General features: G+C 41.6%; 1 protein-coding gene and 1 long non-coding RNA gene across 15 annotated transcripts in view; both read left to right on the plus strand.

Moving 5' to 3' along the window:
• Window positions 1–2,079: 2,079 nt before the first annotated feature.
• Window positions 2,080–27,278, plus strand: part of PTPN1 (protein tyrosine phosphatase non-receptor type 1) — a 76,483-nt gene continuing 51,284 nt past the window's right edge. For 12 of the 14 annotated variants that reach the window (XR_004969849.1, XR_004969850.1, XR_004969851.1 and 9 more), the window contains exon 1: window positions 2,081–2,321. Coding sequence is in view for 5 of the 14 variants with exons in the window: in XM_036321446.1 (XP_036177339.1) it covers window positions 2,259–2,321 (63 nt within the window). In the remaining 9 variants the exon portion in view is untranslated. Of the gene's footprint in view, window positions 2,322–27,278 lie in introns of all 14 variants that reach the window. The other 2 variants (XM_036321449.1, XM_036321447.1) reach the window with 2 other exon arrangements.
• Window positions 16,754–21,064, plus strand: LOC118662719. The gene is made up of 2 exons (XR_004969854.1): window positions 16,754–18,740; window positions 20,753–21,064. It is a non-coding gene; the product is annotated as an uncharacterized LOC118662719 (long non-coding RNA).

The following is a 27,278-nucleotide window of genomic DNA, read 5'->3' on the forward strand; positions in this document are numbered from 1 at the left end:
AAGAACTTGTGCGTAGCTTTGGCCCCACTCAAAGGCTGCTGCAGTCCTTGGGTGACACTCCCTGCAGGCTTGAGGGCCACTTGGGCTCCAGATGGGCATTTGATTTATTTACTTATTTAGCTCAGCCCACAATGATAGGAATGAACCAGCCCTCTTCTCTCGTCCCCCAAGGAGTTCTGTGAGTACCAGACAAGTTAGCACTCAAATCAATGAGGACAGGAAGAGTATACCAGAGCCTGGAGTCACTTAAATGGGCTAAGATTTAAATTAGGCAGCTTCTAAGTGTGGGATTCCCAAACTTTCCACCAGAATGGACATCTTTTGTTAATTTCCTCCATGGAACACCCAGTTTCTAAAGACATTGCCTATGAAATCAATTGCATTTATTCAATAAGAATTCATTTACCTCCCCCCTCCAATTGCTATTATATGGAGGTAGGTATATAATAACGAGGGCTAATATTTATTGATCCACTCACTATACTAATAGCACTATACATATACTTATTCCATCTTCACACCACCCCTATGAGTAGGTACTTCTGTTATCCTAATTTTACAAAGGAAGGAACAGAGGCCGAGAAAGGTTGCACAGCTAGTATTTTGCTAAAGGTTGCATAGCTAGTATTTTGTAGAGCTGAAAGTTGGACCTAGGCAGCCTGGCTCCAAAGCATTCCCCTGGAGACTGGGTTAGAATCTTGGCTTGCATACCAAAGTGCAGTGCAAGTGATTTTGTTTCTCTGCACCTCAGTTTCCTCATCCATAAAGCGGTAACAATAGTAGTGCCTATTCTGTAGGATTGTTGTGGAGATTAAGAACGTGTACTTGGGCCGAAACCGGTTTGGCTCAGTGGATGGAGCGTCGGCCTGCGGACTGAGAGGTCCCGGGTTCGATTCCGGTCAAGGGCATGTGCCTGGGTTGCGGGCATATCCCCAGTGGGAGATGTGCAGGAGGCAGCTGATCGATGTTTCTCTCTCATCGATGTTTCTAGCTCTCTATCTCTCTCCCTTCCTCTCTGTGGAAAATCAATAAAATATATTAAAAAAAAAAAAAAAAAGAAAAGAAAAAAAAAAAGAATGTGTACTTGGAATCCCAGGCAAGTGTCTGCCGCAAGTACTCAAGGAATTATTTCAACCAGCGATACCAGCAGCTGCTCTGGCCAGGCTTGAGATGCAAACAGGGGACAGAGATGATTCGGTCCTCTAGGTTCTCTGACCCCATGCAGTTCACGATTCCATGTAATGTGCCAGGCCAGAGCTGGATGGCTTCAAGTAGAACCTGCAGGAAGGCAATCTGACCAGCCCTTTTCATATGTGCTTCCAGGACCATAGATGGACAATTAGCTGGGGCTGCTGGTAAAAAGTACAAATTCTTGGTATCTGAATTCCTTGGAGTTGGACCCAGAAATCTGTATTATCCAACACTCTAAGTCTAATGCACCCTGGAATTAATGCTCCTCTGAGTCCAGTCTGGGCAAGAATTCCTTGATACTTTGGGAAACTGAAAATCATGCCAGGACCTCAATCCATTCCTGCAGCGCCCGAAATCGGAGACCTCCAACGGAAAGCTTGCATTTCAGTACAAGGACAGTACGGAGAATGGGGGGGGGGGGGGGGGGGGGGGGTCTTCCTCAGCAGCCTGGTAAATAATAAAGCTCTAAGTTTCATGAAAAAAACGTGCAGATATCTGGCCAGAGGCAGGAGGCAGGAAATGGAGCATGCTTCCTAGGCCCATATTCCAGCTTGGAGCACTGAGGCCAGGGCCCTGGCGTTGCAGAAAAGATACATACTATTTCAAGGCCACCCCGTGATTCAACGGGCCTCCTAGAGGTTTGATCTCACGATCCCAGGAGGCCTGGCAAACCCAAGCGCACTGCGTGGAGCTCCCGGGGTCGCCCAGGCAACGGGTGGGCGCCCCGCCCAGGCTCGGAGTTCCGGAGGGGAGGAGGGAGCGAGCCCTGAGAGAGGTCTCGCGGGGCTAAGGCCGCTTCCCCCAGCACCTCCCCCTGACTCCACCCCGCGGAAGTGCCGGCTGACCTGTTCGACCGCTGATTGGCCTTCACGCTGGGGGCGGAGTCCACAGCAGCGCGGTGCGTACTTCCGGCTGCCGGGTTGACATGAAGAAGCAGCGGCTAGGGCGGCGGTAGCGGTGGCAGCCGAGGCTTGCAGCGGGACTCCCGGCGGAGTGCGCGACGCGGCCTAGAGCGGCAGACGGCGCGGTAGGCCGAGGAGGGGGCGCAGCAGCCGCCCTGGCCCGTCATGGAGATGGAAAAGGAGTTCGAGCAGATCGACAAGGCCGGGAGCTGGGCGGCCATTTACCAGGTGCGGGAGCAACCCGGAGCGCGGCAGGCCCTTCGCTTAGGCCGCGTGAACCTTCCCCTCAGAACCCAGAGTCCCGTGCTTCCTCTGGGTCTCGACCGGTGCGTCGGCCCTGCTGCGTGAGGATTCAGTCCGACGGCGGCGGAGGCCGGCCCCCTCTCTCTTTGTCCCTCGGGTGGGCCTTCGTCCCTCCCGGATCTCGCCGTCCCCTTGGATCCCCCACTTACCTCGCATCCTCCAGCCCGGTGACCTCTCCCGCCCGGGGGCGGCGGGTCCCGGCTCTCCGCGCGCATCCCTCGCACCCCGACCCCGCCCCCCTTCCCATCCACTCTTTGTCCCCGGGGGTTGGCGGAACGCCCCCGCCACTTCCTTTTCTAGACGGGACCACCTCAGACTCTCTTCCTTTGTCTCCCTGGGAGCAAGGGCTACTCCCCCTCCCTCCTTCACGTTTCCTTTCCCCTCGTCTCCGAGTGCTTGGGAGTCCCGAGGGTGACAGTCCCCTTCCCCCTTCCTGTCCATTCATTTGGTGGATGTGAATTGGCGATGCCCGTTCCGTGCCGGGCACCGCTCAGGCGCCGGAGGTGGTGTGTACTGAATGAGACCGACCAGACCTCATCCCTCGTGGAGCTCAGCGTCCAGGAGGACAGTCGCACACATGAGCAGATAATTTCGGGTAGTGACAGGTGCTGGGAAGAACACAACGCGGAAGGGAAGGTGGGCTGCCCCGGAGAAGGGGGTCAGGGCAGGTCTAGCAGGCATTTGCTCCCTGAGCGGGAAGAGGAGCGGCAGCAAGCCAGGCAGGTATCGGGCCAAAGATCCTTCCAGCCAGGAGGCCCGAGGTGCCCGCTGCACTGGGGCCAAAAGGCTGCCACCCTTTCAGGCAGGGACCATAGGAAGTTACCATGTTGACCGAAATCGCATCTTCCCCCCCGATGAGCATCTTAATCCTTTGGTGGAGGCTGAGGTGATGGGGTCTTCCAAGTCTTCGTCTACTTGTGGATGCTATGGTGGTGCCTACACGTTAGGAAGGCAGGGTTTCTGACATATCACTAAAGCATCAGATTAAAAACACCAAGCGGTCTGCCTTCACCAGCAGCTAAGCCCTCTCGAGAAAATATGTGCTCCTGATTAAATGTCATTGCGGGGGTTGTGAGGACTCACCAAAACCGCACTCCATGTTTTAAATAAACGGTGCACAGAATAGAGAGATGTTGTTACTTGTGTAAAGGGAGAAGGCAGTGCATTCCGTTTCCAGCTTATAGGCTCAAAAGGCAAATTGTGAGATCCATCAGCCGGTAGTATTAAAGTCTATTTTGAGCTCCACTTAAAAAGGAAAGAAAGCTTTAAGCAATTCTTTGGTATGCTTGACTAACAAAGCTTTTTTTTTTTTTTTTGGCATGCTTGGTTTCATGTCGATTTGCATCAAGCTTATCTGACAGGGTTACTTTTACTTAGACTATAAAGTATATTAGTTATTGATAAATATATACAGTTCGTATCCATTGCCTAGTCTCTCTGAAGTAATTGAGTGAATTTCACTAGCGGCTTTGAGAATGTGTAGACGTGCTGTCTGTGTCAGATTTAATGCAGTGGAATCTAAAGTGGTTCTTAATGAAAAAATGGTTCCTCTAAAGTGTTGGATATTATGATATACCCGTCACAAGTGGAGGTGGCCTCCACGAAGCATTGGGGAAAATCTATTATACCGGGACTGAGTTGGCAACAACAAATTCATATTCTAAAAACTCATATTCTAAAAGAATTTGGTTTCTTACTGTTTTAGGCCAGAGCTTGGAGCATGTTCGTCTTTAATTTCCCTCCTTGTTCTTAAGTTTCTCTACCGTATTTGAACTCCAAGACTCAGTCAAGATTTGCAGTATGTCGAGGTTCCCTTAATGGATTGCCACGTCCCTGGAGGTGGTTTCTTTTGACATTAGAGAGTTGTCCATTATGGGCTTTCTCACCTCTACTGTACAGGTATTTTTGTTTTCTAACACTGAAGTCAGAAACTCTTCTCCTTTTTGAGTTGAAAAGTGGCTCTTTATTGGGCATTGTGTCATTTTTAAAAACATAGAGTTTAGATGACCTTGAGTTGAAAGTGGCACATTTCCCAAAGTGTGTGCCAATTTACCGAAACCATTCTTTCTCAGGAATTCAAAGAAATGTATTTCAAGTTGGAAGAAAATGGAAGCTAAAAAAAATTAACAATTTATAGCATGTCACGATGAGGACAGCCTTGTACAAAGTCATTTAAAGCTTGCTTAGTCTATTGTGATTAGAAAAATATAATTTCTGCTTAAAATTTTGTAAACAAGACAGTGCAGTTATTTCTTATGACACTAACTTCTTTTCTAACTAGAACAAAAAGATGCAGAAACTTGGCAGCAATTGGGCAGTGAACAAAGGGTAAAGTAGACTTGAATGCTGAGGAATGTGGTAGCTTAGAAAACAAAAGTGTCAGGCAAAGATTCTATGTAAGCTTAATCTGATAACGTGAGCATAACTGTTTTTAATTGTTAGAGCTAATAAATAGCATAGGTACTGATGAGCATTTAGGTTTATAAAAAAGTCAGCTTTGATAGCACATGTAGATGGGTTTAAAAATTGTTCCCTATCATTTAAATGAATGCGTGTTGATTTGAAAAGTGGAAGTAATACTAGTGAGCTTAGAGTTTGAGTTGGTCTGGCTGTCTAAGAAGAGACAGAACACAGATGGGGAAAAGGGATTGGGTTTTGGAGCTAGAATGAAGAGAAAACAGAACTTGAAGTAATGAAAATAGCTGATAAGCTGCCCTCCATCAGTAGTTTAAGGTTGGGGTCAGGTGTTTTGCTCTTTCTCTCATCTTTAAATTCTTTGATTCTCTGACACTGTTCATTCCTTTAAATGTGAATGATTTGATTGTTTCATATAAAGGAGGTTGCCACCGTAGCTTGTGACTTTAAGACAAGATTTATTCCATGTTAGAGGCCGGCTTTGTAGAATGGGCCACTCTTCCAAATGACTTGTTTTTATAGCTGCTTTCATTATGAAATATGATCTAATGCATATCTAGGTTAAAACCATGTTATAACAATAGTTCACTAAAATTCTTCACTGCTGTATACAGTATATGGTTTTATAATCCAAGAAGATGAATATTAAAATTTCCTAATAATGTTTATTTAAATACCAGTCTCTTCAGAGAAAGACTTTGTTTTGTGAAGAGGAGACAGATCTATACACTATGACTCACTTCACTTAAAAAAAAAAAAGACAAACGGAAATGACATGGAGAGATTGGGAAGTTCTAGTCATCTTGAGTGACCCATTAGCTCTAAATGTGCTTGGTTAGCCCTGGTTTAGGTGAACTAAATTTAGGTGTCTGATCTCCACTTTGGAAATGGTGTAAAGACCTTTGTAATTGTTGGGGCTCATATTAAATTAACTGGGAGCACGAGGAGAAATAGTGGAGGGAACTTTCTGCTATTATTTGTTTGACATCACTGGCATATTTATAGGAATACTTTGGTACTTTAGGGAGTACATAAGCAGGTCAGCTGGGGGATAATGGTAATGCAAATGATCTTCAGTTGCCAATTACCTGCAATTTGCATTTTAGCATGAATAGCTCCCCAAAACCTCTAAAAATACCTGGTATTGAATAATGTGTTGAATGTACTAGTATACTGAATTTCATGATAGAAATGAATATGAAATTTCCTGTAGGGGTTTTTTCAGAGTATAAACTGTTGGAATAATGACTGTGCCTTTTCTTTTTCTTTTCCTTTTTTTTTTTTTTTTGGTATTGTCTGTTTTCTCATCTCTTAGGATGCAGAAATTTTGTCCTACGATGTTCTTTTAATTGCAGGTACTTTTTCTTAAGCCTACCTGAACCCATATGTATTTTGCGCACACTGACATTCCTCCCTGCAGTGTTTGTGTTCATATGTTCATGGAAACCAACTAATACTGACAGATAGGCTGGGCATGTTTCTTGCTACTGCCCGTGTTGGAAAATGGGAAGTCTAGCTGGGTCATTGTTTCCAAGACAGTGTAGTTTGGTATCAGGCACTTGGTGTGTTTTCAGTATCCAGTGAGTGCTAGGGATTTGGACTAGTTCTTGATTCCCCCTACCATATTTTGTTGATTGGTCACCATAGCATTCTTTCTACCACCCCAGTGGTCTAGGTTCTTAAATCTATAATAAAAAAGTGTAATATGCAAATCGACCGAACAGCCAAACAACGGAACAACTATCCGGACGCCCTTCCAGACAACCTTCTGGACGAAGCCGGGGCTGTCTGCATGAATTTTGTGCATCGGGCCTCTAGTTTTGCCTATAATACTATAGTCATTTGTAGTTTCATACTAGAAACAAGTGAGACCAGTTACATATTATGGTCCCTTAAAGTCTCTCCATATCTCCTCCTACCCCGCCATGTATATTCTTCACATTTTCACTGGTAATTGTGTTAAAAACAGACCTGAGTCAGGTCACTCTGTTTAATTACTTCTAGTGCTTTCATAATACCTGTAAGGTCCAAACTCCTTAGAATGGCAGCCAGGTTCCAGCCATCCCCTCCCATGTACCTCTATTCTAGCCACACTAGAATGTATAGTGTTCTTCAAAATCATCCTTCTCTTTCCTCCTCTATATCTTTGAGTCTGCAGGCCGATGCTCTATCCACTGAGCCAAACCGGTCAGAGCTTTCCTCTGTATCTTGGCTCAACACTGTGTTGCCTGCCTTTCCCACTCAGATGTGTGCCTCCTCATACTAGATCTTTGTTGTCTCACCTGTGTGTTTCCATACAACTTCATACTTACCTCTTCTGAAGCCTTGCTCTCATGAGAACTGTTTCTTTAGATCTAGATCTATCTCCTCCAGGGTCCAAGCTTCCTGAGGCCAGCTAGTCCGTCTTTCTCACTCATCTTGATGTCCTCTGCACCTGGACAAAGTACGTGCCTAACAAATGCTGAATTGAATTGCTTGTCAGCCCTTTGCCAGGCCCTGACAATATAAAGACAAACAGTACCTGGTTCTCAACTCCCGTTCTAGGGAGAAGGGTGATAGTAGAGGTCAAGATCACCACATTGTGAGCCATGGCCTGATGAGGCAATTTAGTATTGCCCGCTTGGTGACTTGGAAGAAAGGCTTGAATTCATACCCAGTAGAAGTTGATACCACCAGTTTGTCTCACAGGAACTTTAAATTAACAACAAATTTATACGTGGTCTGAGGCAAACTTAAAAGAAAGTTTGCAGGTGATACATCTGTCTCTCTAAGAATTGTTGAATTTCTCTATCCTCATCACTCTTGACTTGTTTTCACATGCCTTCTAGAATGGCTTTGCATGCAGTCGGTTTGTAAATGGTTTTTGATTGTGGGATGTAAAATATGGTTCTCTGTAAAGTGACAACCCTACAAAGTCTGCTTTTTTTCCCAAAGTATAAACGGTAAAGGTTAATATTTTTGGCCTTTGATCAAACTACCTTCAGGCCAAGAGAGTAATTTAATCTTTTGCTTTTTCTCTAGTCTTAGCTCTAAAACTAACAGTGCTGAGTGGGTCCTTTCCTTTCTTTGGGCTTCAGTCCCTTCCTTTGTAAAGTTATCCTGGACTAGCTGATCACCAAGTTCACTTCAAGTAATAAAAGTCTTTAATGTGCTCACAAAGAAAATTTAGTGTTCCTGAAGTGATCCTTGTAAAACATTGTAGTGGGTACTCAGTTTTGTAAAGTGGGTGGGTGTCAGTGGGTACAGTTAGGCTCAAAAATTTATAGGAGTTTTGTGAGTCTAGCTAAGGACTCAAAAGAATTTACTATTTTCCCCCCAAGAGGTATTAAATTAAACATTCTTAATAAGTAGGGTTCATTTGATTTAGTAATGTGGGAAAATGAGTAGCCCTGACACATGAGTTATTTTTCCTCTTAAGTAGCAATTGGGTGGTTTTTCCTGTAAAAGATAGAGGAACTGATTCTTGAGAATTTACGAAAGATTCAACCCAAGCTAGGTACTTGAAGAGTAGCTGCCCTTTATGTTGTAATTTTTTAAATAAACCAACATCTGGTCTAACTTCATTTGAATAGTGTGATAGTTTACATATCTGCCATGTTTGAGAAGAAAGTACCTAAGTCTCCAGCATTTTAGAAATAATGCTTTACTTTGTGTAGAAGTGGGCTTCCAGCTCCTGCCCTCTCCCTTTTCAAGGCAGCTTGACATAATCATGAGTCTCTGACATTTTGTTAATTTTGAATGTCTGAAAACTAGAAACAAGACCATTTCACGTGGTCCCTCCAAATGTAAATAGCCGAAGAAGAGTTTAGTGCCCCCTCCCCTGCCCCCAAATCAGTTGATCTTTGGGATGTGGTACAAGTCACACTGCAGACAAAGTAATAACTACTGATATATGATTTTTAGCCTTTTTTTTTAAGTGACATGCTTCAGTTAGCAGTTCTGAATGCTTGTTTCTACCAAGGCAACGAAGTTTTACAGTACATCATGGTGCTTAGAATTGGTGCTTCCAGAAGCTCTTTAGTATGGACTCAAAAAGTAAACATGGCTTATTAGCAAAGTGATGCTTGAGGCCTGCATTTTCTTTGGAGAATATGTGTATTCCCTGCTACTATTAATCTAGTACTGTGCCAGGAAATTCTAAATCCTTACTGAGGCTTAACCACTGTTGATGGAAACCTTTGGGCCCATGTGTTCTGTGTCCTGGCTGGGCTTCTTTTTTACTGCAGAAGTTTCTTTCCAAAGACTGAGTGAGGCAGGTTTTCTTTACAGATGAACACAGCCGCCTCTGTGTTTGTGGCTTTTGTGGGTGAGCGACACCACTTGCAAAGATAAGATGAGTATAGCCAAGCTAGGTTTCCCAAAGTGTATTTAAAAATTTATTAGTTAGTGATTAGAGAAGGAAAACTTTTCCTTATCTCTGTTATGAAACATCCCTCCCCTTTTATTCTTTCTTCATGGATCTTATTGGTGCTTCTCTTCCTTTTGAAAAATATCATTTAAAAATTGCCATGCTGAGTTCCAGCAAACAGCTTAGCTGGTTTTTATTCTGATGAGTACTGATGAACTCGAAGATTGTATACTATTGTGAATTTCTTACAGGGAAGTGGACATCAAGTAATTATTCCAGAGAGTTGGAGTTCTCTTAAGAATCTGGGCTTACTAAAGAATGTCTGCAAATGAAATCAATTCTGAATATAACTTAATTCAAGAGAACAGACAGGCAAGCTACATGTAGCATATATGGTAAATTAGCTTTACATTCCTTGATGGTTAAACGTTGATCACTGTTAGATTTATCCCTTTCAGATTTTGTGCTGCCTCACTATTCAAATAGGGTTTAGTTTGCTTCTGCAAGGATGAAGGCAAAGGATGCCTTCACAAATATTTGTAGGGCTCCCTTTTGCACAGAAAGAAGGGGCCTCTGAGAAGATATGCAATGGTCTTTTTGTGGGGGAGGATACTTTGTTCTGTGTTTTTTGTTGAGATTGTTTTGCTTCATTGTTTTTACCCTGATTTGGGCTGTATTTTAAGAGCATCTTAGAGGTAAGAGCATCTTAGAGGTAAGAGCATTATTATTCTCCACCACCTGGACATCACCTCTCTGTTGACAGGGTCTTTAGGATTGTCTTTGGAGGTGAGCTGAAACAGAATGGTGCAAGATCAGAAAGTTGCATTAAGCCACCACATTTCTGGAGCAACCCCAGTACACTAGGTGATTTAGCCACACATAAGGATCAGCTGGTCCACATCGCTTGACTATTCCTCAGGAATCCACATCCTGGGATGTGGGTTCCCAAGGAATGGGTCCTTTATGTAATTATCGTGGTACCATTTCTAAGTATATTTAAATAGTCCTCATGTCCTACTACAGTTTTCTTGATATACCCTAGGAATATTAGTGTCATTAGCAGTGTTTTATTTCATCTGTTCTTGCCACAAATAACTACCCAGGTCCGCTATTTTCCCTTATTTTTCTGCCTGCTAATAAGAATGCTTTTGAGAGTTTGAGTAACAATATTGAGGAAACTACAGTGGCAGCTGGTAGCTTCTGTACTCATCTTTACTTCAGCAATTGTTTCCATCTTTTGGGAGCTTGAATCCCCCCCCCGCCCCCCAACTTATGAAAACATAGTTGTCATGCAGAGAGAATCACTGTAAAAGTAGTTGACGTTGAATAAACTCATTACCTTTTTTTTTCATGAATGCATATTTGTCAACTAAACTTCCTTTTGCAACTTGTTCCACTACTTGATGACAACAAGCTTTTGTGTTTCCCAACAGTCTTGGTTCGTTGGAAGATGTTGCTTTTGAAAATAGAAAATAAATGACTGTAGGAGAAGAAGGCAAGCTTTGGTTTGAAGTAGGAGTCTGGTATGTCCCTAGTGCTCAGTGTAAAACACAGCTGGAGATGGGTGTGGTCCATCATCTAAAATTTCCTATCTTCAGTTTGAGGAGGTGGTTACCATTCTAACCACTGAATAACTGCACGGTACATGCTGTTTTATTCACAGGGCAAAACTTCGCATTAATGGTTTCCCTTGCACTTACCTTCAGATTAATAAAATGTCATTTTTTTTTTGGTAATGTTTACATGCCAGGTCCATTTTAGAAGGAAGAAAGGATACAGTTGAAGTTAAAGGATTAAATTGGCACCACACCTTTAGTTTTGTAAATGTCTTTAGTGTTTGATTTTTTAGGTTGATCATAAGGAAGTGATAAGTATGTTAGGTTATTTGTGGTTTGAGCTAATTTTAGTCTCCTATTCTCAGCTTGCTTTATATCCTTTGATATTAAAACATGCTTTCTAGAAAGACAAATTTTGAATGTAGGACACAATCTATATTCTCTACTTGGGCTACATTTCAAAAAATACTTCTCAGTTCTTTGGAAGTTGGACAGTTTGACAATCATTGACTCCTTTGCTTAGTATCTCTACTTTCCCAGCAAATAAAGTAGATTCTTTCATAGAAATTTGGAACTCTTGTTCCAAGCTAGTGGCTAGAAGGGCATAGTTGATATTAGAGGATTTAAAAAAGATTCCAACCACCATGAGATGTATCGAAGCAAGGCTTTGATTGTGTAGGAAACCTTCCTTACCCTGTCCCCTTAGGTGGTAGAGCCTTTTGCTCCTGAAGGCTGAGGTTTGTGTCTGTTTGCAGTACTGATGATTGGTTTCACACAGAACAGTTTTGTTTCAAAACTGTAGTCCAAAGCTGCCCTGCTACCCTTAACCAACCACCTCAAACATACATGCCTCCCGGGCCTTGTGAGGTAATGGAAAAAGAAGACTGGGGCTTCTGAGTCTGCCTTTGACTGTTGTGGGACCTGGAAGGAGTTCCATGCAGGATCTGTAACATGTGGTGATTGGACCAGACAGCCTTATAACATGATTTAGATCTAACATTCTGCATCTACATGGTCACACAAGGAGTCAGGAAAGTGGGCAATCTTTTTGGAAAAAATTGGGCCTTCATGTCGGACAAACTGGATTTGGATGTTCTGTGATCCTCATTATCTAAAAGTGGGGCAGAACTTTAAAATTTCATATTAACTCAAATTAAAACTTTAAAATATCCATTATTATGTTCTTAAAAAATAATAAAACACTCGGTGAAGGCATAAATCAGATTATTTTATAAAATTACCAAATGCCACACGGATGAATGCTGTTCCCTTTGAAATTTTTCTCATGTCTAAAGGGGATTATTGGGTTTTGTAATTGGTTAAAAAAAAACAAAACACTCATGAAAAAGAGAAATGCACAGTCTGATCTATGTTCTACCCTCATTCATAATAAAACTCAATAATAGCTAACATTTATTGAATTCTGTTATGTGCCCTAGGCACTGTGCAAAGTGCTTTGCATGCAGTACCATTTATTATACACCATAAATTGGTCTTTAATAGCAGGAAATGTTTTAGGAGGACAATTAGGTGTCAGAGCTTGGATGTTCTTCTCTGCCTGAGGTCTTCCGTGTCCTGAAGCCAGCTTTACATGCTTACTCTGATACACAACTGCACAGAGAGAAGAGGAATTGTGCGAAGACTCCCTGATTTTTAATACAAAGGGATAGTTTGTAGATTTTGACCTTTGCCCAGGTTTTTGACCTCTTACCTAGATATCACAAATTGGCCACCCACAGTCATATTTTGCTTGGTTCACATAGTGTTTTAGCAAAAATAGGAATTGAATTTTTGGTCATTGTTTATAAATCAGGAGAAATGGCACAAAAACCTGGACTTCTGGCTCCTCTTGAAAAACCTGAAAGCCACATTGTCTGGGCCCCCCTTGGCAGTCGTCTGCTGAATTGGGGACATTGCTCCTGCTGGACACACTCATGTGTGTTTAGTTTACAGTCCATGTGAGACACACTGTCCTCACTTATGTGTGCTACCCAGCCTTTGGACACACTTCAGTTTGCATCCTATACTCCATGCTGAGTTTTTTCTTGGAGTTTGATATTAATGTTAGATTTAAGATATTTTAAGCCCTAGCCCAGTGGTGGGCAAACTGCGGCTCGCAAGCCACATGAGGCTCTTTGGCCCCTTGGGTGTGGCTCTTCCACAAAATACCACGTGCGGGCGCGCACGTACAGTGTGATTGAAACTTCGTGGCCCATGTGCAGAAGTCGGTATTTTGTGGAAGAGCCACACTGAAGGGGCCAGAGAGCCGTATGTGGCTCACGAGCCGCAGTTTTCCAACCACTGCCCTAGTCGGTTTGGCTCAGTGGATAGAGTGTTGGCCTGTGGACTGAAGGGTCCTGAGTTCGATGCCAGTCAAGGGCACATGCCTGAGTTGCGGGCTCAATCCCCAGTTGGGGCTTGCAGGAGGCAGCCGATCAATGATTCTCATCATTGATGTTTCTGTATCTCTCTTCCTCTCCTTTCCTCTCTGAAATAAAAATATTGTTTTTAAAAAGATAATTTTAAATATATATTTTATTGATTTTTTACAGAGAGGAAGGGAGAGAGATAGAGAGTTAGAAACATCGATGAGAGAGAAACATCGATCAGCTGCCTCCTGCACATCTCCCACTGGGGATGTGCCCGCAACCCAGGTACATGCCCTTGACCGGAATCGAACCTGGGACCTTTCAGTCCGCAGGCCGACGCTCTATCCACTGAGCCAAACCGGTTTTGGCTAAAAAGATAATTTTAAAAAACAATGTTTAGACTTTTAAGTAGTTGATTTACTATCTTTAAATAAAATCAAAGCAAAGGAAGACTAGCTAGAGTTAAAGGTTTGGTGGTTAGTATGAAAATGCTTGAGAGGTGTCCTTGATATTAAATTCCAGGATAAAATCACAGCCTAGTCAGTGATGGTGAACCTATGACACGCGTGTCAGAGGTGACACGCAAACTCATTTTTTTGGTTGATTTTTTTTGTTAAATGGCATTTAAATATATAAAATAAATATCAAAAATATAAGTCTTTGTTTTATTATGGTTGCGAATATCAAAAAATTTCTATATGTGACATGGCACCAGAGTTAAGTTAGGGTTTTTCAAAATGCTGACACACCGAGCTCAAAAGATTTGCCATCACTGGCCTAGATGCTTCTTTCCTTCCTACCCTTCCCCTTTCTTTTTTCATCCTTAGACCCCTTCTGCTATTTTGAGGAAGTTGGAAGCTGCGACCATTTTTTTCCACCATTGGCAGCTGAGTGTGACTGTATTTTTATCCCATGTTCAGTTATTTCCATGAACAATTTTTTTTTAACCCTCACCTGAGGATATTTTTTCCATTGATTTTTTTTTTTTTGAGAGAGAGAGAGAGATAGAGAGAGAGAGAGAAAGGGAGAAACATTGATGTGAGAGAGACACATTGATTGTTTGCCTCCCCCACATGCCCTGACTGGGGCTGGGGATTGAGCCTGCAGCCGAGATACGTTCCCTTAACTGGGAATCGAACTCATGACCATTAGGTCCATGGGCCAGCACTCCAGCCACTGAGCCAAACCGGCCAGGCTGAACTATTTTTGATGACCAGCTTGGAAATTAAATTGAGTGGTCCCTATGCAAATTGATAAAAAGGAATGACATATGCTTGCACTGAGAAATCTAATTAGTAGTGTTTTTAATGACTTGCTGTGTGATTAGGAATGATACTGTTTATCATCTCTCTCAGCTCATGATTAGATAATTTTTCTACCTTACCTCTTCTGTCGGGTGAAATAAATGATAGCTATGACAAAAATAAAATAAAGATATAGGTTACAAAGAACATGTGTTGTTAAAAGTCTTTATTGCTGTGTAGCAATAGAAATGTATATGAAGTTGTAGGACATGCTTTTTCTTTGATCCTTCTTGAACATATATTATTTCATAAGGGTATGTTGTATATGACAAATTAGAACAAGCAATAAATAGTTAAGGAAGATTATTGATCATTATAAAACAATCAAGGTGTTTGTTCCAAGTTTGTACCTTCCTCCCAAAAGCTGAATCTCAAAAGGACAAAACCAGCTTGGTGGTCTAGCATTCCTGAACCATGTGACATGATGGTATGGCCACTTTATATTTTTTTGTATATGTGAAATTAAAATCTAACTGAAGACCAACTACTCCATGAAATGAAGCTTTTCATCTATCCTTCATTTCCTTTTCTATCCTAGATTATAAGCTCCTTGCAGGCAGAGTCCATTCAGTTACTCAACAGATATATAAGCAACTACTAGGTGCCAGGCTCTGTGCTAGATAGTGAGGAGAAGTGATGAACAAGATTTGGTCCTTGTCCTTAAGAATCCTAATACTTAACTAGAGGCCTGGTGCACCAATTTGTGCATGGGTGGGGTTTGGTCGGCCTGCCCTCATGGGGGCCCATCAGGCGAGCCAGTGGGGGGGAGGGGCCACAGGTGGTTGGCTGGCTGACCCCAGCCACGATCAGGGTGTTGGGGGCCAATCAGGGACGGGGCAGGCTGGGGGAAGGGGTGATCAGGCCTGGATGTGGCCAGTTGGCTGCCGCAGTGTGCATCATAGCCACTGATTGTTCTGGTCATTCCATTTTTCTTGTCGTTGGGCTTATATACGTATATATCGATAGTCCAGTCAGCAAACAGGCCGAGTAGAGACAATCCCAGTTCAGAGTGTTAAGAGCACTCATAGCTTAGGTTCCAGGTCTTGTGGGGACACTCAGGAAGAAGTAGCTTATTGGGATTGGGAGCAGGAAAAACAGACGGAGGCCTGATTAGGTAAGGATAGTCTATATAGTAGCATCTAAGTGAAGATTTCAAGGGCAAGTAGGTGGAAGCTCCATATGTTCTCCACATCCCTAATCTGGGGCTTGTTTTTTGTCCTCAGTTCATATAAAATGTTTTGTTACTTAAGCTTGAAAGCATAGAAGCATATTTAATTTTCTTCCTCTTAGGTCTTAATCCTCCTCCTCCCATTCCTTCACCCCCCGCCCCCCCAATTCATATGCTCTCTCTCCCTACCTTCCTCCCTCCCTCTCTCCACACACACACACACACACACACACACACACACACACACTAGAGGCCCGGTGCACAAAATTTCATGCGGGGGGGGGTGGGGGGGGTGGGGAGAGGGGTCCCTCAGCCCGGCCTGCATCCTCTTGCAGTCTGGGACCGCTCGCTCCTTACCACCTGCCTGCAGCAGAGGCGGGAGAGGCTCCTGCCACCACTGCTACACTCACCAGCCGTGAACCCGACTTCTGGCTGAGCAGCGCTACCCCTGTGGGAGCACACTGACCACCAGGGGCAGCTCCGGTGTTGAGCATCTGCCCCCTGGTGGTCAGTGTGCATCATAGCGACCAGTCATTTCACTGTTTGGTTGATTTGCATATTAGGGTTTTATTATATAGGATGGGTGGGCAAAAGTAATGCTACAGTTGCGAGTACACAAAACACAGAGTTTATTCTTGTATTATTATTTATTAGTTATTGTATTATTTTCTAGATGAACAGCTGTAACCCTACTTTTCCGACTGCCATATATATGTATATTGTTTCACCTCTTTCTGTTCTTTTCTATTTCCTCTGCCATTACTTCTCACCTTGATTGTGATAATGACCTCTGAACTGTTCTAATAGGGTGACATAGTGAAGGTTACATTGTGGCATTGACCTCATACCACAAGTAGTGAAGTAATCTGTGTAGGTGTCTTCTCCAGGATGGTGTTTGTAAGTTGTATAGCCCTAAAGCACCAACAAAGGTGTGTTGTACTTAGTAGGTAGGTTGTGCAGTATTCATTACAATGAACTGATAACTTCTGTGTAAGGAGTTTTATTTTTCTTACCCAAGTATATTTGCAGACACTTAGTCTGTTCAAAAAGCAGATGTACAATATATTTAATATGCAGAGTACCTTATTTTGTGGTGGTTGTTAATCCTCACCTGAGGATATTTTTTCATTTGCTTTTCAGAGAGAGTGGAAGGGAGGGAAGAAGCGGAGAGGGAGGGAAAGAGGAGGGAGGGGAAAAGAGAGAGTGAGAGAGAGAGAGAGAAAGCATTGAAGTGAGAGAGACACCTTGATTGGTTGCCTCCCGCATGCACTCCGACTTGAGACAGGGAGCAAATCCTAAACCCAGGTACATGCCCTTGCCCGGGAATCGAACCCTCGACTGTTTCGTGCGACTCTTCAATGCATAGTCTGACCCTCCTACCATTGAGCAACACTGGCCAGGGCAGCAAAGTCTCTTTAAAAAGAATCTTTAAGGATAAGACTGACTCACTAAGAATAAATTGAAAATATGTAGCTAGCCCCCTGATTTGCAGCTGACGCTATGAGAATAAAGATCTCATTTATTCATTGTGAATTTTAAAAGATATTTTTAATGATATTGTCTGGCTTATCCCATTATGTGTTCTATTTATTAGCAGTTCTTCATACACAGATGGCTTTGTTTGAGTGATTCTTTCAAGTTAAGTACCTTGTAAAATAAGTTTACTGACAGCCTACTTTTAATGCCTAAGTGATAGTCTTTAAGTTTCAGGCATTTTAATATTTTGGATGTGATTACAAATTCTGAGACTTTATGATTGATTTAAATACAAAATTATCAACTTGAGAATTCTAATGATTTACTGATTATTGCTTGTTTTCCATTCATATATTTACTAAACTCTTTGCTTGTCATGTAAAAACAGTCGGGATTAGTTATCTGCAAACAATTAAAGTTGTGAAACATCTCTTTTTTCCTTCTGCTAATTCTGGCTATAAAGGTTATGTGTGGAAGTGGTCATGAGCTTGACAATTAAAAAAAATAATTGTCAATTATTTCTAGTCATTAAAGACTTGAAAAGGGGAGGGTTTTCCTTACAATGGATGACAAAATAGAATAAAAGAAGCTTTGACTTTTTCTTTTAATGGTGGGGTGATGATTAAGTGTGGGTTTTTTCTTGCTAGTTTTCTTTTGGAGTCATTTACATGTCACTAAGTAGATGCAATAGAACACACATAGCAGAAGTAGACAGATTCACTAAAACATAGCCATTAAATGGCCAAAATATTGCAGGGGAAAGCAATTGTTTTTAAGACACAGTAAGTAAGAAAGAATTATAAAAAGACATCCTTTATAGAATAGAAGTCCATACTCTGGATAGGACCTAGTTCATCGATTACACTTTTGTCTTCAAATTTGCTGAAGAAAGTAAAACACTTGGGGTTGGAGGGGAGAGAGGATGTGAGTGTGCGTGTACATCATAGAGAGGATTCATCAAGATTTTCTAGTCAGTAAATTGCCATATTCGGGAATTTTTAATAACTTGCCTATATTAAGTGGGCCCCTGTTTCCAGGCTGCTGTCACCCCTGGGCCATGTCATGTTCATTAGGGCAGCCGACCCTATACCCTCACCTTACCCCCTGGGAACTTCAAATTTCTTTTCTTCTGCCATCTCCTTCCCATAGGCATGACCCAGCTTGGGATCTTTTCTACCTTTGACAGATCATTGGGCTCAGCCCTTCCGCTCTTCAATCACGGCCTGCTGTGCTTCCACATGCCCTCACTCAGTTACTTCTACTCTGAGTTTTTCTCCTGCATCCAGATTTCCAGCTGCTCCTCTCACCTTATGCAGCTAAGACCAGTCAGTCACTTGAAATCTGCTTCTCCAACACTCCTAGTCCTTTTGCACATCTTCTAGCCGTCGGCATACTTGACCAACTCTAGCTCTGGACCAGGCCAGCCACCTGCCTTTCTCTCCCCGGGGCCAGGCCTCTAAGTGCTGCTGGAGAAAATCTACCACTTTGTAGATTGAGCCACTAGAAATCCAGTCTGTAACCTCAGATCTTTCTCCCTCAGTTCTGGCCATCATATCAAAAGCTTACCTTCCATCCTTTCTGCCTCATTTCTCTCACAAAGAAAAAGGAGCCGTTGTTCCTGTCTAAGGCAAACCTTATATCTGTGCTCTTAACACCTTCCCAGCTCACCTGCTCAAGGCATCAAGTCACAGTTTAGAGAATCTTTCAGGTATGTATCTTTAGCCCTCCCTGTCTGTTGCCAGTTTACTTGGACCATTTAAGTATTCTCAGGCTTCCTCCACCTGCACCTCTCCCTGAAGCCACTGCTGTATCCTTTCCTTCTCTAGTTGAAATGTTTGAAGTAAATAGGTCACTGTGTTCATTGGTCACCTTCCTGTCATTCCTCACCTAAGGAAGTTAGTTAGGCTCCACCCTGTCAAGTCGCTAAAATAATTTCTTGACTGATCACTATTAGCTTCCTTGTTGCTTATCCACTGGATATTTTGCATCCTTATCATAGCACTACTTAACATGGTTGACCTCTGCTTCTTAAATGTTATTTAATCCCAGTTTCTATAACTCTCTTTTTTTCCCTTTTCTTCCTTTTATATATTCTCTTTTGCTAGCTAGTCCTGAATCTCACTTTACTGGGGGAGCTCCTCAAGGGTCTCCCCATGCTGCTCTTTTCCTCTGACTGTTCTTCCTCAGCTGTCTTATTTATTCACCCACAAAGTAGTAGTGGCCCTTGAATTCAGAGCGTGTACATACACATTCCTGCACTCTGGTACAGCTTTCAAAAGCACTTTTAGCCTGGCTGGTGTGGCTCAGTGATTGAGCATTGATCCATGAACCAGGAGGTCACCATTCCATTACCACCCAGGGCACATGCCTGGGTTGTGGGCTCGATCCCCAGCAGGGGGCGTGCAGGAGGCAGCCGATAGGTGTTTCTTTCTCTTCTTCCCTTCCTCTCTCTAAAATCAATAAAAACATTTTTTTTTTTAAAGAGGCCCTTTTAGTTCCTGAAATGGCAGTGCTCTCCGTCTCTTACAGAGCCTTTGCATATGCCTTTCCTCTGCCTGGAACAGTTTGCCTTGCTAATTCTCATTCTTCTCCTAGTCACATCTTAGGCAACCTTTTTGAGAATAATTTCTCTGATTTCCCTTTTTCCCAGGTTCAGGGTAGCTGCCTAGAATCTTCTTGGTCCTCCAGTGGCTCCTGTACTTCCCCCTTTCATAGCACTTTGTGTGATTATACTGTAATTAAATCCATTGTTCTCTAATAACCTGTTTACTTATCTGTTGCCAAGTAACCATCAAGTTTTAGAAGGGGCAAGACTGCTTTCATTTCAGTCATTTGTATCTCTTAGTACGCAGTATACTAGTAAGTGCCTAGCATATAGAAAGGACCTAATATTTCTTATATGAAGAGAGGAGCTATACTATTTAGAAGGTTCATGAATTGGAAACTGATGATCGGGTTTATATATTGTGTGAACCATGTGATACACCATCAATTTAGCACACACTTAGTTTTCTCATTTGTCCTTTGTATTATTTTTTTCTATGTGGCATACCTTCCCAGTGAGATTAGAAGCCCCTTCTGAGCAAGGACTGTGTGTGATTCTTGCTGTATCCCTCAGGGTGCCTTGTATGTAGTCGGACTTTATTTCAGGAGCCTAATCCCAGATATATGTGATGGAACTAAGTCTCATCTATAATCCATCCTTGTCTTCCCCAGCTGGTCCTGTCTCTGTGCCATGCACAAATCATGCCACTCTGGAGGGGCAATTTCCCTGTGGTTTCCTAGCTCTTGTGTTCCAGTATACTGGCCAAGTATGAGAGAGTCAGTGGTATGAGAGTCTTTTTTGTTCAAACTTCATAGGTTTGGTAGTTAGGACTGACCAATGCTAACAGGAAATAGAGGCATTTATTTAAAGCCAGAGAGTTGTCAACTTGCAGGAAGCAAAAGCTCTTGTTAGCATATGATTTTGTGGTTGGTTTGGTGGTCCTCTCTAAAAGTGAAGAACCAGACAAGAATGGGAGGAGCATGTTTGGGCTCTAAAGGCAGTCTTTTTTCCTAATTTGCCTTTAGAGTTTCATTTGTTTGTAATTTCCTGAGATTTTGAAAAAAGTTGCCAAAAAGCTCACAGGAGAAAAAAAAATCTGGCCAGGTGAATCATTTGCATCTGAAACGAAACATTTGTTTTTAACTTTTTTCCTTAACATATTATCCTTGATACAGGATAATAATTGAAGATTATTCAATTATTTGTGGATTTCAACTTTTCCCTCATCTTCTGGATCTTATGAAGTAAGTGCTTTCTGAATGGAGAAGAGGAGGAGAAGAAAAAAGTAAATGTAAAAACCTTGTTCTTGCCTTGGCAAGCTTGGCCTTACATGTTGGAGTGGAATGACATGTCTAGTCTGGTGAAGAAGGGATATTTAGGGTTGGTTTGGCTTCTTATTCTATTTGATTTTTCCTTTTAGGTTTGTCTTTTAAACTGGAGTTTTTATGTGAATGTATCTGAATTTAGAATAAAAGTACTTAGCGTCACAATTTGCAGAGCACTTTTCTGTTACTTATTTTAAAGACAAATCATTGTGGTAAATGACTTGGGGCAAAGATTGTTTTTCAAAAGAACTGAGACCCAGCATGATGAAGTGGTCCCAGGGCAGACCTGCTCCTGGAAGGGAATCCTTTTCTTCCTGGTCCAGTGTACTTTCCTCCAGATGTGCTGCTTTCCTGACGTCCTGGGATCGCCTTTCATCAGGGTAACTGAGTTTAAGCAGAATAGACATTTTATGTCAGAGCAATGGTTCTGAATCCTCAGTGTTACTTACTGAGATCATTTAAACATAAAAATGCCTTTTAACAAGATTGAAGGCCAGAGCTAGGAGCAGTTGAGAACGAAGTAGAAATAAAGCTTGAAAGATAGGGTTGTCGGCCAGAGTCTTAGAAAAGATGTTGAAGAAAGTGTGGGGGAGCCATAAGCATTTGTATTCCAGTGTGTTGGGTTCAGACATATGTGTTGCAGTCTATTACTGAGCTCCCACCCACAATCATACTCTAGTCTTGTTTTCCCCCTTCCTTACTTTTCCTCCTTACTACCCTCCCCCCATGGTTACCACAACCACCACTAGCAATTACCCACATGCTGGATCTTGGGGCTACTTCCCAATAAGGACACGGGGTATGTGGTGTTGGCTATAGACATGGCAAACAAACTCTGTGGCTTCCCTCCCTGTGTGCTTCATGACATTTGACAGGCTGCAAGCAAGCAGTAAACTGCTTCTGCTGTCTAATCTATCTGTAGTTCATTCCTATCTCTGTATTTAATGGTACATCTGTCCTCTTCCAATGCCAGTGAAGAGGATGGATGATAGAATCATATGCTTAAGCAAGTTGGGAGGGATGTTAATAACAGCTGAAAAAGTAACTACAATATCCTGTAAAATTGACATGGTCAGTTTGTGGCAAAATTTTTGTGTTTGTGAGTTTTGTTTTTTTTAATATCCCCATATAGTTCTTTTAAATCCATAGGTTTTGGGTAAAAGCCATGGTTAGTCTTATGTGTCATAGAGTGCCTGGCTTGTGATGCTCTAAGATTATTATTTAAGAGTGTCTCCTTAAATCTTATTTGGGTCAGTTCACAGGAACAATGTTGAGATGGACTTTTCTGACTGGCATGGAGTCAAAATGGTAACCAAGCATGAGAGTTCAGACAGTCCCTAGTACACAAATGTGTCTCCTTCAGAAGTTTGAAAGTTGGTTTATCTGAGATGCTGAACATATTTTTCTATAGAATCAGTGTTATGAATTGTAGTTAAGTTCCAAGCTCACCTATGGACATATTTAATATGCAGTATACCTGAAGTATTCCTATTAAGATAATAGGAAATTTTCCCATAGAATTACTATATATGGTAATGATTACTACATATAATATTAACATTAGATATAGTGGTGATTTTATGAATTTTGGGTTCCATGGGGGGGTGGAGGGGGAGTGGTGGTTATTGACTCCCATGGATTGTGGAGGGAGGATAGATTCCAGGATGCTGGGGGTAGATCAGAGCCGTGAGGAATACGATTAGGCTGGAGTTTCTGGGGCTGGAGAGCATTGACAGCTCCCAGGGACACTTCTTGGGCCTGGCTCTCTCTTCATTACCGTCTTTTGTTTTTTTCCTTGGTTACCTTTTTTTTTCTCCTTCTTTTTGCCAGGGTTTTTGCCTCTTGTCTACAACTGAAGATCCTATCAGTCTCCTGTTTTTGAATTAAATATATAATCTTTTAGAGGTTTTCTAAATTAAGTGTTGTGGCAGAGTTAGTTACCACACGTTAATTTTGCAGTGAGGAAATACAGAATTCCAGGTGACTAATCTTTATAAACTGCATATATTTCAGTCGTATTCTCCTTTATTGTGTATCACATTGCAGAAAATAATAGCTTTTATGATTAACATTGCCTTCCTTGGTGATATTTCTTATTTAAGGTTAGTTTTCAGATGAGACCTTTTCATGACAGTACATGAAACCATACGGTGTGCTTCCTTCCTACTTAAACCCTCTAAAACTGTCCACTGCAGTATTTCTTCTGCCAGGAGACTGGATAAACCTGTGGGTTGGTCATCTCTGTGGTTTCTTATGGCTCAATTCATGCTTCGCATGGTAAAAAAGTTTGGCAACGTAAGGTAGTCATAACACTCGGGACCTAGGAGGGCTCTGAACAGCCCCGCAGGGCTTGGCTGTGGCAGCTCTGTGAAAAAAATTATTTGTCTCTGGGACTCTTCTCTCCTATAAATATCCCATCCCTCTCCTTGAACCCCCAGGCCCTCAGCCGAACACTGCTGAGATGCTGGGGCATTGGGCTTTTAGCTGATGAATGTAGTAGGTCTGGAGTATTCCCTTTAGTAGCTTGTGCTTTTAAACCGGCTTGTGGAGAGCTGCAGAGCTGGAGGCTCTGTGCTTGTTCCTATAGAGTTTTTGTCCCTGATTTGACAGCTGCTCTTTCACTTCGCAGCAGAAAGGAGCACCCATGTACACCCATGCACACCCACCCACGCCCACCCAGAAAGGAAGGTTTGATGTACCACTTCTGAAAGGTTCACTCTGGCATCATTGTAACCAAGAAGATGGGTCAGGTGGGGCTGGAGGTAAAACTTGGCTGTGTCCCAGAACTATAGATTGTTCCACAAGTGCATTCTGGCATAGTATGATGGAAGTTTCTGGCATATTTTCCCGTAATAGTTATGGACACAGAAGGTCAGGGTGTTGCCTTGCCATAGAAGCTGTCATATGAAACAACACTTCCTGTTTTTATTTTATTTTTTTAATTACTTTTTGTTAGAATTTTTATTTGTATGATTTAAACAAGATTTCAAAAGAGAGTTTGTAAATGGCAATTCTGAACAGTTTTCATACTCTTACTATTTCTTTTTTTACTTTATTTTTATTGTTGTACTTTCTGCTTTTAGCAAATTTTACTCAAATGACACTTTAGATTGTCTCTCTAATTTACTGGCAGCTCTTCTGAAAAATATTTTTGCCAGGAAAACACTTAAGTCATTTTTAACCTCTGCAAATACGCTACATTTAAAAAAAAATATGTCAGAAATGGGTTACTCATAACATTTTATATATTTCCTAATGCATTCTTTTTAAATAGAAATAAGTTTTTACAGACTTTCTCATGCTTTTATTTAGAGGATGTGTTTTGTTATGTAGAGCACTGCTTCATCTTGTCCTGTGAGCTTGATTTTTTAAAACACTGAGCATTTATTTTTGTATTTAGAAATAGATTGAATAATTACAAAATCAGTGGACACTTATGTTTACAAAACTACATATGTCTATTCTTAGTTGCACTAACTCATAACCTAAAGTAACCTTCAACTCTTTAATTTACTCTTACATATGATTGATTGCCGAGTTCTGCAGCTTTATACTTAAAACACAAATCTGAACCTCCTCCTTTTCTTACCCTCTTCCCTTTGTTCTTTTTAAAAATATATATATTTTTATTGATTTCAGAGAGGAAGGGAGAGGGAGAGAGAAATAGAAACATCAATGATGAGAGAGAATCATTGATTGGCTGCCTCCTTCACACCCCCTATTGGGGATCGAGCACGCAACCTGGGCATGTGCCCCTGACCGGAATTGAACCTGGGACCATCAGTCCGCAGGCTGACATTCTATCCACTGAACCAAACCGGCCAGGGCCCTTGTGTCCTTCAGGCCCCTCTCATCTCTGGCCTTTTATAGTCACCTTCAGCGTCTTCATTTCCATCCTGTCTCTAGCTGGTGAAGAAGTGAAGTCACTGTCCTACTTGAGAATTTCAATGGCTCTGCATTGCTAAGAGTATACTAGTAGTCTCCAGATGCCTTGGCCTCACCTAACACAAGTGCTTAAAAGCAGGTCTGGATAAAGTTGTTCCCTCAACTCTCCAGGCCCAGCTGCCCCAGCCAGCTTGCCCTAAACTCCCACACCTTCATCACATACTCCAGTCTAGGTCCATATTGATGCTGTATCCCGCTGAGCCACCACCATTCACCATCCTTTCAGCTCACAGTTCCCTGCCTCAGTGAAATACATGCCTCTTCACACTGAGCCAATATTTCTATTAAATTTCTTTGTTTTTGAACTATGGAAATATTAATGTGCTTTCTTTATTGATTCTGTGAACACATTAACTTTTCCCTAACTCACCTGAAGAATCCATCTGTCCTAGGGCTAGAAAATTAGGATTTGGTTACAGAAAGCCACTAGAAAGAACATATTCATCTGCTGACATGCTATTCTTTTTAAAACACTTAATAGCAGTTTATATAAATTAACATTTTTATTCTAATGATTATTTATTACTTTCTTCTCAGCTAGAATGTGAACGCTCTAGGAATTTGCAGTCTTGTCTTTCACACCTTTGTATTCTCAGCACCTAAGGTACCATCGTGCTTTGCATCTCCTTGTGGAATCAGATCATGCACAGATTTAACCTTCCTTAGCTAAACTATATGTACTGCTCTTCTCCCCAAAGAGAAAAAAAAAAGAGAAATCCCTTGAAATACTACATTGTCCTCTCAAGCCACACCTTGATATCTTCTATAGAGAAAGGGAGGCTAAATTTAGAAGAGAAACAAAAGAGATTAAGATCTGGGCTTTAAAATAACTAAGGCTTTTGTCCTGGCATTTAAGGTATTCTTTCCAAGGTTAATTTTAATTATATGCAATTTTGCCTCATTAACTACAGAATTACTGCGTAAGATGGGGTACCTCTGTAAACCCTTCAGAAATGTTTGTGGAATTAAACCACAGAAGGACTCGGCACTTGAGAATAGTCTACCTAACAATTATTCTTGACCAGTAGAGTCCTAATTTTCTCTGTAATCCATTATGATGGTCAACTATAAATTATGTTGGCACTTAATTCATTAAAACATGATTAGGTGACTGCACTTGCCTTAGCAGTATGCTAGGCACTGACAGATTCAGGGATGATCAAGAGCACATACCTGTGGTCCCTTTTATAGACAGGAGGAAGACAACATGAAACAGTCACACAAATGATTCATTTTCATTGGGAGGAAGTGCTATAAAAGAAGAATAAAAGGTGCAATGAAAGTGTTGAAGAAGGACCTTTGAGCTGGTTTGAAGTGGTCCCTAGATGCTTAAGCAAGGCCTAAGCTTGGGGTGGGTGAGACTTGTGGTTAAAAGTGGCTTAGCAATTTTCAAGAACACTGAGGAGGCACGTATGGCCAGGGCATTGGTCTCCAGAGTACATCACCTTTTCACGTTACGATTGCCAGAAGTTAGTTATTGATTGGTAGAAAATAGTATTTCATCTTGGTTTATTCAGTATTTAAAAATTAAGAATTTATCTTACATTAGAATCCCATGATTTGTTAAACGGCCCTATAGTCACTTTATTCATATTCTTTAAGATTTTATAAAATATGTTTTAAATGTTCCAAGTCTTGATTATATCTTTTCCCCTTGTTAAGAATTCTTATTTTTTAATCATATACTGTATTTTATTATGAAGTGATATGTTTACTGTGGAAAACAAAATTTTTCTTTATCTTATCACTACACAATGTAAGTACTATAAACATTTTGTCTATGTTCTGCCAGTCATATTTTTAACCGAAATTTTCACTGAGGTAATTGTAGATTCATGTGCAGTTGTGAGAAATAATACAGAGAGATCCCTTGTACAGTTTGCCCCTCCCCCATACAAAACTGTATGTAGTACAATATCACAACCAGGATATTGACATTGATACAATTTGCCCATGTTATGCAGATTTCCCGTCTTATTGTTACTCATTTATGTGTGCATATTTGTTTTCCATAGACTGTAGTATTGGTAATGTTATTTTTTTATGTGATTTAGTTTTAATTTTTACCCTCAAAAAGCATGCCTCCCCTAATCATATATCCCTCTCCTGCTCTTGTGTGTTTTCTCTGTCTGTTTAAGAAAGCAGCTACTTGTAAAAGAAATAAATAGATGGAAAACAGAAATGTGAGTCTGAATGTATTTTACTAGCCTGCTGATGGTTATACACAGTTTAGCCAGTTTGTAGTTTCTGAGTTGCTGATGAGAGATACACTGGATGTTTTCTAATCGAGAGAGAACCATTTAGTCCCATTCAAAATGGGCTGAAGTGTCAACTGTGTCTGAAAAATGCCTGATAGTGATATTTGTCAAGTTGCCTTTAATTCAAGCAGACCAGAATAAAAGAAAAAACATACAGGGAAAGTACCAGTAGC

This window comes from Myotis myotis, unplaced genomic scaffold (assembly GCF_014108235.1).
Source record: "Myotis myotis isolate mMyoMyo1 unplaced genomic scaffold, mMyoMyo1.p scaffold_m19_p_9, whole genome shotgun sequence".
Lineage (NCBI taxonomy): Eukaryota > Metazoa > Chordata > Mammalia > Chiroptera > Vespertilionidae > Myotis > Myotis myotis.